General features: G+C 35.5%; 1 protein-coding gene across 7 annotated transcripts in view; it reads right to left on the reverse strand.

The window, feature by feature from the left end:
- Positions 1-12,490, reverse strand: part of Clock (clock circadian regulator) — a 191,857-nt gene that overhangs the window by 21,228 nt on the left and 158,139 nt on the right. For all 7 annotated transcript variants that reach the window (XM_023710915.1, XM_023710913.1, XM_004627517.2 and 4 more), the window contains 5 exons: positions 11,638-11,738; positions 11,022-11,111; positions 7,858-8,010; positions 6,707-6,916; positions 5,404-5,606 (listed from right to left, as the gene is read on the reverse strand). In XM_023710915.1, coding sequence (XP_023566683.1) covers positions 5,404-5,606; positions 6,707-6,916; positions 7,858-8,010; positions 11,022-11,111; positions 11,638-11,738 — 757 coding nt within the window. The remainder of the gene's footprint in view (positions 1-5,403; positions 5,607-6,706; positions 6,917-7,857; positions 8,011-11,021; positions 11,112-11,637; positions 11,739-12,490) is intronic.

Consider the following 12,490-nt stretch of genomic DNA (forward strand, 5'->3'; position numbering starts at 1 on the left):
ATCCAGCAGAAAAGTATAAAAATGAAGTATAAGAAGTAAAGCCATGGTGTTATATTGAGCTGTAGGGGACTCAGGTCAACAATTTCTGACATTGCTAATCAAGCAGAAGACTCAATACTATTATGGACTATTGGACTGTTTTGGACTATTTTGCTGAGTTCACACATGTATAGTATTCGAATGATGGGACTAAAGAAAAAAGGGGATACAGATGAATGTCCATTTTGTATCTGTGTATTCAAAATGTTAGGATAGATATATAGTTACATTCTCTTAATGAATACAGGGATTTGTTCTGATAGTGTTTGTAAATAGGATATCATGTCTGCATCTTGTACAGCAAATAACCACTAGGAAGACAGTATGCAATGTGTTAATTATTGAACCTGTCCTACTCATGTGATTTGAAACTGTCTCACTGTTATTTGTTTCTCAATAAAATTATGGAAGAAAAAAAAAAAAGGGTACTCTGACAATGCTACATGGATGAACCTAGAACACCATGCTAAGTGAAACAAGCCAGGAATAAAAAAGACAAATACTGTGTGATTCTACCTATCTGAAGTACTCAAAGCAAACAGAAAGTAGAATGGTGGTTGTCGAGGATGGGTAGTTGGGAGAGTCTGGGAAACCTGAATGGATATGTAGTATGAAACTTCTGTCTGGAGGTGGCTGGGGGTGACAGTAACAACTGTGTGAATAATACCACAGAAATCCATACTTTAAAATGTTAATGTGGTAACTATTGTATACATTTTACCATAATTAAAATTTTTAAACAAATGTGAACTTTTTATTTTCTAAAACAGCTCAGTACTTTAGCATCAGTACATCTGTCACATGGTTCTTTACCATATGGGCACCTATGGCTACTCTAATGTAATTTTTTTGTATTTAGTACTGGGTCTACAGGGTCTCACTGTGTTCAGCCTCCCAAGAGCTGGGATTATAATCGTCATCTCAGCACGCCCTAGGGCCAGGGCCGGTATGGCATGATGGTGATCGAACCCCAGCCACTGCGCTCTGCCTAAGCAGGCGCTTTTCTCTTCTGAGCTATCTGGCTGGCCCTTCTAAGGTAAATTAAAAAAAGAAAATTCATGGAAAAAAATTTAAGGCTTTATCTTATAAATATAACTCAGAACAAATGATAATAATGAAAATAAGTATTTTTGCTTTATAATGTATCAACATAGCACAGTGCCCATGTATTAGAAGTTACTAATTTCCCTTCCATCTCCTTCCTCTCTCTGGTCTTAACAAGAACAAACAACTCTGATTCTGACTCTGGGAAATGATATTTCAGTTTGTCTTTTCTGTGAGAAGTTAGCAAGGAAACTGAGATATACTGTAATTACAGTACAAACTGTTTAAAATACATTAACAACAGTAAACTTAGTACAGCACAAGTGTGTACTCTTATGCTGCTATGCTGGGACCTGAACCCTAGGCCTCCTTTGTGCTAGTTAAGTGCTGTATTACTGAGCTAAGGTCCTAGCCCCAACAATAAATATTTTGACTTCATGCCAGATCTTGAAATAAAACACTGTATTTTATATACTTCAAATGCTTGAGTACAAAAATCTCCCAAAACAAAAATTTCAATGTAAAGAAGCTCAAATAAGTGACATTTACAAAGTATTTAGTCACGAACAAGTGCCATCCAACTGCTCACTGATAAGTGTGAAACTTTATCCACTGCTGGTACCAAAAGACATTCACTTATTCTGTTCAACTCATACTTCTGTGGCTTTGTAAACACTTTCTCCCCTGCCTAGAATGCCTCCTATGACGCAAATCCAAGAGTCTCCTCTTTGGTGAAGCTTTTGCCCCAACTCTCTTCATCTGCTTGCCTCAATTGACAAATAAAAGAGTGTAAACTACTGATGGAGTATTCAGCTCCCAAGCAGTACTGACTTAGTACTTACCTTCCTATTGCTTTCACTAGTCTGGCCTTTCTCTTGAGGAAAGCACTATGCTGTATGCTTCAAGTGCTTGCTCAAATATGTCTCCTCTCTCAAAAAACCCAGGTGTAAACAAAAGATAAAAAAACAACTGTACCTTTCAAAATGCAGATCAGCATTTTTGTTTATAATAAAAAAAGAAAAAGCAGTTTTTGGTCATCCTGTATTTAAATAATTGGACCGGCAGATGGTTAATGTCTTTCTTCTCAAGCTTTCCAATCACTCCTCTGGCTACAGGCAGAGTTCAGTGATAGAATATGTGCTTAGCATGGAGGAGGCTCTGGATTCAATTCTCACTAACAAAAAGGAAAACAACTCAGCCCTTGGTACTTCTTTAGGGCACATCTGTAATTCTTTTCAGAACAGAGAACTAAATGTTGGAGTCTTTCAACTGAGGGAACTTCTTTCTGCTTTCATTGCTAGGTAATCCTGTAGGTTCTTTATGCTAAGCATTATTCACATGATTTTAATTAATACTACTTAATATTAAGTACTGTACATAAAAGGAACAGTATAGTTATAGAATAAGTAAAAAAATTGCAAAGGATTGAAAATTAGAGAGCTTTTTAAGCTTTACTCAATTTATTATGAATTAATTTTGACATGTTTTTCATTGTTTCTAACTTGAGTGACTATTATGGTCTAAACTTACTTATTTTCTTTGTTTTTATTTTAGGGAAGGGTCTACAGGCTCATTACTAGATTGGACTTGTAGTGATTCTTCTGTTTACGGCCTCCAAAGAGTTGGGTTTACAGGTGTGTACCACCATGCCCATTCTCAACTGCCATCTCAGTGCGCCCCGGAGGCGAGGCCTGCACAGCAGGCCGGGATATTGAACCCCTGGCCCCTGCTTGCAAGCGCTTTAATCCACTGAGCTATTTGGCTGGCCCTTAAACTTATATTTGATCATTTTATTCTTTTCGTACTTTTGTTTTCAATCAGGGTCCTGCGATGTTGGTCAGGTTGGCTTTGAACTCACTATGATCCTCATGTCTCAGTTTAACCAAGTGCTGGGATTACAGGGTATGTCATCATGTTTGACTTTCACTGTATAAAATCTTGATTATTGTATTAGATATTTTTAACAATAAAGATGACATTTAAAAACTAAATCATAGACTTAAGACTATAGAGATCTTATAGTTGCTAAAAGATATCTTTCCAGTATCTGAATGACATTTCTTCAAAAACTTTCTAAGTCAACTATTTAAGATCCTCATTAAATTGAGGTGTGATCAATGGTGATGTTGAAATTTTAACAATGTATTACAGTAAAAGACACACTGCTATTTTCCCTCCCCCAGCTTCATACGCACTCATCCATGTCTTTATTCTCATAGCTTTCTGAAGCAATTCGGGAAGAATTTTATCATGCTTTTTTGCACTGTCATGGCTGCTGTGTGTCCTGAATTGATTCCAAATATTTACCTCTTGTGGTTTTATTTTGACTTTGGGGAAGAGCAGAAGTCAAATGGGGCCAGATCTAGTGAATGATGTAGACAAGGACACACCACACCTTTTTATTGGACAGAAGCTGCCACTATACCAGTAACTGCCCGCTTCTTAGGCTGTTTTCTTTGCACACTCTTTCTTCAAAATAATATTCAGAGATCACTGTGATGTTCCTAGGTACAAACCCAGCTCAGTCAAAAAACACATGATCAGGGTGGATATGTGCAGAAGACTATTGACTAGGGACCCTGGAGTATTTGGAAGCAATGTGTTAAATATAAACATCAGGTTGGAGCACAATCTGTTCTACTATTAATGATGCTAACACTGAAATCGCCTGAAACCCATTTACTTAGGACTACATTTTGCTCTATAAACTATCCCTGCACTTTGAATGAACCAGCAGCCCTTGTCTGTAGGCTCAGTCTTCTTACTTCCTCTCCACAGGAACCTCTGCCACAAATTGCTGAAGCAGATTTCTTAAAGCCACCATTTTAAAAGATGATGGTTGCAAAAGTAAAATAAAAATTCTTCTTAAAAAGTACAATAAAAATCACTTGACTGACATACTTTTTCACATGAGAAATGGGTGGTTTCCACTAAGAACTCTGAACTTTGGTCTCAGGACCATAAACATTGACCCAAGTTTCATCTCTCATAGTGGTATAAAACCCAAAATCTAATGAAATTGACAAATGCTAATATTCTTTGTCTGGGAGTCCAAATACATACCCACTCATGTTCAAATCCATGGTTAAAGTATTCTGAATGGGGCCAAAGCTGAAACTTGTCACACCACTGTTACTAATGTTCAATGCACTGTTTTGAAGGTCTCTGCCTTTCTGTTACATGCAATCAGCAGCTACATTCTTTATATATTTTTTGTCACACCATGTTACAGTCAGTGAGGGCTATCTTTCTAGACTACTGCAGCTCAGTGCAGCATGTTTAGACAGCTGAACTTTGAAGTCAGACACTCAGGTTTTTTGAGTCCAGAGCTACCTTCTCACTGACTTAATCAATTACAGGTCTTTGATGACATTATAAAAAACCTACTGTTAAAAAAGAAAGAAAGAAAGAAAGAAAGAAAGAAAGAAAGAAAGAAAGAAAGAAAGAAAGAAAGAAAGAAAACAAGGCTCTTGAACATTCAGTCAAGAGCAGAAAGAAACTAACATAAAAAAAAGGGTTTATTGGATACATTAGAAATTATCATGTCAATTAATAAATATCTACATATTTCCAACAAAACAAAACAAAACAAAAAAAACCTGTTTCCTACCTGGGAAATGAAAGAGAATATATTAAAACAAAAAGAGGAATGAATATTTTGAATACTTAAGAAAGGTATGCTGTACTAACTGTTGTTACTACTAAAAACTTTAAACATCCGTACTGAAAAGTTTCAGAGTGCCACAAGGCCTGTCATAGGCCTTGTATAACAATCCTGCAGAATATGGATTCTATCATATTTAGTAACTCATTACTGGACAAGAAATAAAAATATATAGTTTTTTATTAGAAAGTCTTTAAACAAAAGATTTAATTTATGTATTTGGTGCAGGGTCTTATTACATAGCTTAGATTCGTAGTGATCTTGTTTTCAACCTCCCCAGTGCTGGCATGAGCCACCACAACTGGACTCAATGGCTGGCTCAGCACACCCAGGAGATGAGGCTGGCGTGGCATGCAGGAATGGGGATCGAACCCTGGTCCCTGCACTTGCTAAAGCAGGCTTTTTAGTCTGCTGAGCTACTCGCTGGTCCCAGATTTGTATTTTGATTTCAAATTTCAGGACAACAGCTATAGTAAGCAAGAAATTTAAAAAATCAAATTATTCCCTTTTCTTTTGGCAGTGCTGGAAATTGAATTCAGGACCTTGTGCATGCAAGGTAAATGGTTTAACAATGAAACACATCCTTAGCCCCAGATTATTGATTTTAATCAATCACTTTACAACTCTGAAAATGAGAACCAAAGTATGACAACTACCTTATCTGTCTGTCCTGAGTGAATGTAGTTACTGTGGCACCCGGAGTGCTGTTCTGGGACATACTGGATGGAATCTGGACCATGCTCCCGGCTGCAGGCTGAGAAATCACCATAGTGTTATACAATGGGGCTGTTAGAGTGCTCTGTGTCTGACTGGGAAGAGACGTTTGCTGACCATGTCCACTCAGTACACTCTGTTGACTCTGTTAGGAAAGAGAAGGTTTTACAAAGAGATTAACTAAAAAAGTTATTTGGGAAGTCTGCTTCTGCCATTCACAGTCACTCAACTGTTGACCTAAGAGTGTAACAGTGTCAGGATATATTATTTTGAGAGAACTCTAATGCCAAAGGAACAACTTTTGAGCCAGAATTAAATCTCTCTTCTCTTATAAATACAACAACACACAAAAATAAATTTGATTTGTAGTAATTGAGAATGAATTAGTCCTGAATTTTGATTCTTAAAGAAGTGTGACCTTAACAGGAATAACAGAAGATATTCACAAAGGATTTTGTTAAATGCCCAAAGTGAGTGACCAATGATGAGGTATTTTTATGTTTTTCACTTATAGTCACAGATGCACAGTAATTGCCAGAATTTTCTGCAGTGTTTATTAATACCCCTGGCTTGACACACTGGTGGCACATGCAGTGATGGTCCGTCCCATCAGGTGGCTTGCAGAACTGGTAGTACAAGCAGTATAGTTATATACAGGGCTTGTACAACCAGTAGCTCAAACGGCCTGGCAACAAGACCTATGAAATACAGTTCTGTTGTGAATGTGTGAAACTGTCACTGTTCTTCCCACCCCCAGTGTATTCTGCACATGTAATACTATGTTTCCTGGTCTGTTTTATTTGTAAATTGTAACTTTTTAACATAAAGACTATAAATTATAATAACTCATTGTAATTATTAGACTAGACCTTTAAACAGACTGCAAAATTTTCTGATGTCTAAATACTGAAAATATTTAATACTAACATAATTTTTCAAACACTATTTTAATATTTCAATTTTTAAAAAAGATTTTTGAGAAAAGATCTTGCTCTCTAGTCCAGGTTGGCCTTGAACTGATGTAGCTCAGGCTGGCCTCAAACTCATGGCAATCCTCCTGCCTCAGCCCCCTAAGGCTGGGATTAGAGGTGTCTGCCACTATGCTCAGCTCAATATTTCAATATTACATATTCTAATTGCTATCAAATTTTGAAAGAGAGTATTAGAGCTTGATTTTTGTCTGACACTAGTATGTAGCTCAATCACGGACACCAATTCATGACCCACTGTACTTGACAACGTTACCTGAGTGGATGCACTTTGTAAAGTCTGTTGTTGCATCAGGTGTTGACTTGTGCCAATGTGTCCAGCACTCATTCCACTCTGAATCTGGTTAGCAGGAACAACGTGGCCTTGCATATTTACAGGTGTGAGCTGCTGGATATTCGATGAGTTTCCAGAAGAAAGTTGAACAGAACCAAAATTCAATCCAGGGTTTGACTGTTGCAAAAACATCTTTAAAAATAAAGATTACATTTAATAATTTTTGGTAGTGCTGGAAATTAAACAGCCTAGAGCATCTTAAACAAGAAATCTACTCTTAAGCTACAGACCCAGCTCTAAATGACTTTTGTAGCTTAAAAATAGAGTGACATTAAAAGAAAGTAAATAAAATGAAGTTTCCAATAATTAAAAGGCAAATAATATGACCATAACTTGTTCTGAGTGGAGAATTAGCAACAATCACTGAATAAAAACAGAAAACTTGGGGCCAGGGAGATGGCTCAGTGGAATAAGCGCTTCCCTGGCAAGTGCAAGGGTCTGAGTTCAATCCCTGGTTCTGCAAAAACAAAAACAAAAACAAAAAACAAAAACAGAAAACTTCATATTCTCCATCATGCCTAGTGTGTTCTTCACTGTCAACAAGTGCAGCTAAGGATTGCTCAAGGTCTGTGGACTGGAAGGTTTGCTTCATAAATCATTTATCATTATGACAGCAGACAGAAGTTGTTTTTACTTATCCCATAGTGGTCTTCTTGGTTGAGTCAGATTAATATGAATCACACCTACTAAGCTATTGTATAATATATTTTTTATGTTATGCATTTGAGCTTACTAAAATTAGGACTTCATCAATCTGGAAAAAAATAAAGGTGTTAGTGGAACTACTTCTATGAATGAGTATTTATGCAAGGCAACCAATGGTTATTAACTGAATTAGTGAAAGGAACCTAATTTTCACTTTTAAAAAGTCAATTTTTAAAGGAAAAGAATGGGAGTTCAGGTAATGGAGTAGGGGATGGATATAATCAAAATGTTATATGATGTCTGAAAATACTGAATTTAAGCCCGATAAATACAAAATTTATATGTATAATTAAAATAAATTTAACCAGTTTTCTACAAAAACAACAAGTAAAAAGGATACTATGTACTTACATATAAAAATAACTTACCTGCAGCCCTTGACCATGGACCATTTGAAGTTGTTCTTGAATTTTCCTCAGTTCTTCTTGTTGCCGATGAATATTTGCCTCTATCATCCGTGTCCGTTGTTCCAACTGGTCTTTCAGATGCTGCATGGCTCCTAACTGAGCTGAAAACTGAAACTGAAAACCACATGTGGAAAAGTATAACTTATTTTAAAATGACTGACTTCACATAATTGTGCAATATGAAAGCAAGCAGTGCATCATGGGTTAACAGCAGTTCTTTTGCCTTTTAGCTTTTAACCTGCCCATCTTTGATCTGCTTTGGGAACCTGGACCTGAAATTCAAAAATACTTCTCCTTTGGCAGCAGGCACAAAGTTAACAGTCTGCCAAGGAAGGTGCTCATCTTCCTGGTTCTAGTCACTTCTTATTCGAATGCTAGGGGCGCCAGTGGGCAGCTTTGCAGTGCATCTCATCAGTACTCAGGTAGGCAGCTCTCTAGCAAGTCTGAGTGCTGTTCTAGTGGGCAGCCTCCCAGCAAATCTTTACCAGTCCCTGGAAGGCAGCTTCCTGCTCTCCAGCCCTCCTTTGCAGTCCTTCAGTTATCACACTTGGCCACAGTGAGATCTGAATATGAGGCTGGCATAGGGAACAAGTGACTAACAGGCTGGGAGTCTCCCAAGTTTGTCCCTTCCTTAGGTGCTCTCCCGACTTACCGCTAGTGCCTGCTCTTTACAGCTCTTCTTCCTATGTTCTTAGATTATGTTTCCTTCTCTCAGTAACTGCTTAATAATTTTCCATAGTATATCTCTTTAAATTTCTGGTATACTTTTGATTTCTGACTGGACCTTGGCTGATTGTATCCTTAAGTCAGAAGACCTGAGCTCATACAGTGTGCTCAATCAACTACTAGAACAGGGTACTTAACCTCTTACTTTCATTTTTAGTCTTTAACAAATAAAAATGCAGCCTGAACCTGGAATTAATTCATATCAGCTTCTGTCAGTCCTAAATGACTTCTATGTGAACGTGAATAGACTTATCCAAACTTATAAAAATTAAACAGATATTCAATATTGTTTTCATTTTCAATTTTATTTTCCTTAAAAGTTTAAAACATGGGCTTTTAAAGACTAATTATGAACACATTAATGAATGAATCATGAATGAAAAAGATATTCTACTTCCAGAGTTTTCCTTGTTATTTCTCTATTTTCTGTTGTTTATAATTTTGCACCATTTCGATGATTCATTTTGTAGTCTAACAAGCTCATTTGATTATTTTCATACACAGTCTGCCAAAAAAATGAATACATATTTCAACAGTTCACTGTTTTAATAAACATCAGGAAGCTAATGGCCACTGCTTTGAGCACCTGTTGTAACTGTAGAGGCCAAAGGTAACTTGTATTACTCTCATGATATTTCAGTAAATTTAATATTAAAATATTTATGTAAGTTTTAATATTTTTGAGACATACATTTTTGGTGGATTCTGCATTTATGAAGTATATGACACAGATAAGAAGTGAAAGTTTCACGTTATTAGAAATTAAAGTAAGTCTACACTGAACCGCACCTAAAAGTAAGACCATGCCCAATGCCTTTTTATTCTATCTTTAAAAGTTTGTAGTAAGGAAATAGAGAATTACTTTTCAAAGTATACAACTATGAGTTCTGAAGTTGAAACAACACAATATCATATATTGATCTGTGAGAAAAATGTCATAAATTATTTTCTCAACACTCAGGCCTTTTAAATAGTTATCTAAACCTGTGGTTAAACATACTATCACCATTTAAAAGATTTCTGTTAAAAAGAACTAAGAAAATAAAAATAAACACAAGATCTTAATAGAAAACAAAACCACAGAAAAAAGAAGCAAAGTGTTTCTAGTTTTACTGTGAATGAAATGAGATTTGAATGCTTATTAACATTTTTAACATAGTACATATTTATTTCATAAGAGTGTCTTCTGTAAATGTTAAGAAATGTTTAATCAGTATCTTGAGATTTGGCTCAGTGGTCTAAAGCACCTACATAGAACAAGCTTAGCAAAAAAGCACAGGGACCACGGTTCAATCCCCCAGCACCACATGCCAGCCAGTCCCGCCCCCTGGTGGGCTTAGCTGGCCACACACACACACACACACACACACACACACACACACAAATAAATAAAATTAAAAAAAATATTGAAAGTACGTGTAAATATTTACACAAACTTTCTGTTAATATGTCAAAGTAATTAGAATGATGCCTCAGGCTGATTAAAAACTGTGCCACCTAAATATAATCGGTATTATAGTACTTTTATATGCACCTTACATGGTAATCTATTACTAGAAATTAAGATTGCAAAGTTTAGATATTTAATGCCAAATAGAGCAGTAAGAGGAGCTGAGGAGATAGCTCAGTGGCACAGTACTTTTCTTGCACGTGCAAGGCCCTGCATTTGATCCCCAGTACAATGAGAAACAAAAACAAAACAGCCAGATGGTATATTTATTACTACTCAGCAGTACCATTTATGTATTTGAGGAACTGAATGAGTTACAAATCACAAGTTGAAGTTGTGATCAAAGAATTGCTTTTAGAATTATTCACCTTTCTCTTCCTAATTTCTGTACTTAGGCTTTCTCTTGCCAGACAAAATATTCTTGGGGAAGTTTTCCATGACTTTCTTGGGCTGCATTAGAAGTGCATATGATGTGTACAGACTACGTAATGTGACATCATAGTCATGTTTTTTTCCTCACTGTCTCTTAATATAGATATTACAAATATTGTCAATACTTGTCATGTATGAATGAATTAATAAATGATAACTTTAATTCTTCCAATGTCAATGGAAGGAATAAAATGAAATGTTAATATTTTATCTTTTATATCTTCATGTCTTTCTTCTTCAAGAGAGGGGGATTTGTTATGGTGTCACTAGGCAGGATACTCCTTTGCTGTACAAAGCTGTCCTGCATTCAAAGATACACTCAACATACCATGTCCATAAAAGGTCAGTGGTATCTCATAATCATTACCTTACATAAAAATATCCCCAGCTCTACTTGAGATTCATTACATCTATAATTATACATATAAAAATTATGTATAACTATGTATATAACTATGCAATCACTTGCTGAAAAGCAATTTATCATTTATCATTAGTACTCACAAATAAAACATACCTGAGATATGCCTTGTGGAATTGGTAAATTCGCAGCTTGAGACATCACTGGCTGTGTTAATGATGGACCAACAGACTGGGAATTTATGGACTAGAAGCAAATGAGTAACTGAAATTACTGAAGTAATGTTCTTTCTTATACATCCATCAGGAATAGAGATATGGTATGTCTATCACCAAATTTAGAATTTGCTTCATACTTTTGTTAGCTGAGAGACAGCTATGTCTTTCTTGACACTGGAAGGATCTATTCCTTATGTAAGTTTTACCATCTAGCGTACTTATGACAGTACCAAGCACGAGCTCTAAATAAAAGGTAGCTAGCTGGGCTTAACAAAAGACAAACAGTATTTGAACTTAAGATATAAAACAGCAATTATCAGCTTCTCATGCAGAACATCTAAAACATTTTACTTGAAAAATGGTAAAAACAACATAATTGTATGACAGCCACTTCACAAATAAGAGACACTTGAGGAAGTGTCATATATTAACTATTAGGATTTTTATTGAAATTAATGAATTTCTTAAAATTAATGAATTTCTTGAAATTTAGATAATTTTTCCTTTGTAATCAACCTTTGTTTCCCCCAAAGAATATGAACTAAACAGCTTACCTGACTACTAAATGATGATCTCCTTTGTGTCATCTTTTCATGAGTTGGTAAATGCTGCCTGGGAGGAGTACTAGTATCCGTTGGGATCTTTGTTGGAGTTGCTGAAGTTAGCCAACAAAAACAGAATAACATTAATACTTATAAAAATCAGTTTTCAAAGATCACTTTCAAAATCTAGCACAATGAATAAAAAAGGTATTTGAGCTAGTTTTCTAAATTAAAAGTAAAATGTAAAGATTATATATATATTCACACATATATAATGGGAAGAACTATATATGTATAGAAGCCCCTGTGAATACCAAAATCTGTAGATGTCCAAGTCCCTTATAGAAAATGGCACAGTACTTGTACATAACCTATGTACATTTTCCTTCAAATCATCTCTAGATTCATAAATAATTCCTAAGACAATGTAAATAAATGTTTTATTGTATTGACTAACGGAACAATGACAAGCCTGAGCCTGTTTAGTAGAGCTGGAGAATTTTTGGAACATTTTCTGTCTATGGCTAGTTGACTACAGACATGGATCCACACATACACAAGGCAAAATGTAACTTGGTGACTAATACGTAAAATTTTCATAAAAATGAGATCTTAAAAAACTTTCAAAAAGCAAATAGGCTCTACAGTAAAAAATTTTGCTTTATTTTTCTGAGGAATGGTTGAAAATAAATTATCACCTACATGTTCTGTAGATCATTTGATAACATTGGTTTTTTTTTTTTAATAAAAAAGTATCAAATTTATTTTTTTTTAAATTAGAGCTGTTGGATAATGACTAACTTACAATGTATCACTAGAGGTGCAGTAAACGTTAATAAGCTATTAAATGCTACAGTAAATAAAA

This window comes from Octodon degus, unplaced genomic scaffold (genome assembly GCF_000260255.1).
Source record: "Octodon degus isolate 3935 unplaced genomic scaffold, OctDeg1.0 scaffold00019, whole genome shotgun sequence".
Taxonomy (NCBI): Eukaryota; Metazoa; Chordata; class Mammalia; order Rodentia; family Octodontidae; genus Octodon; species Octodon degus.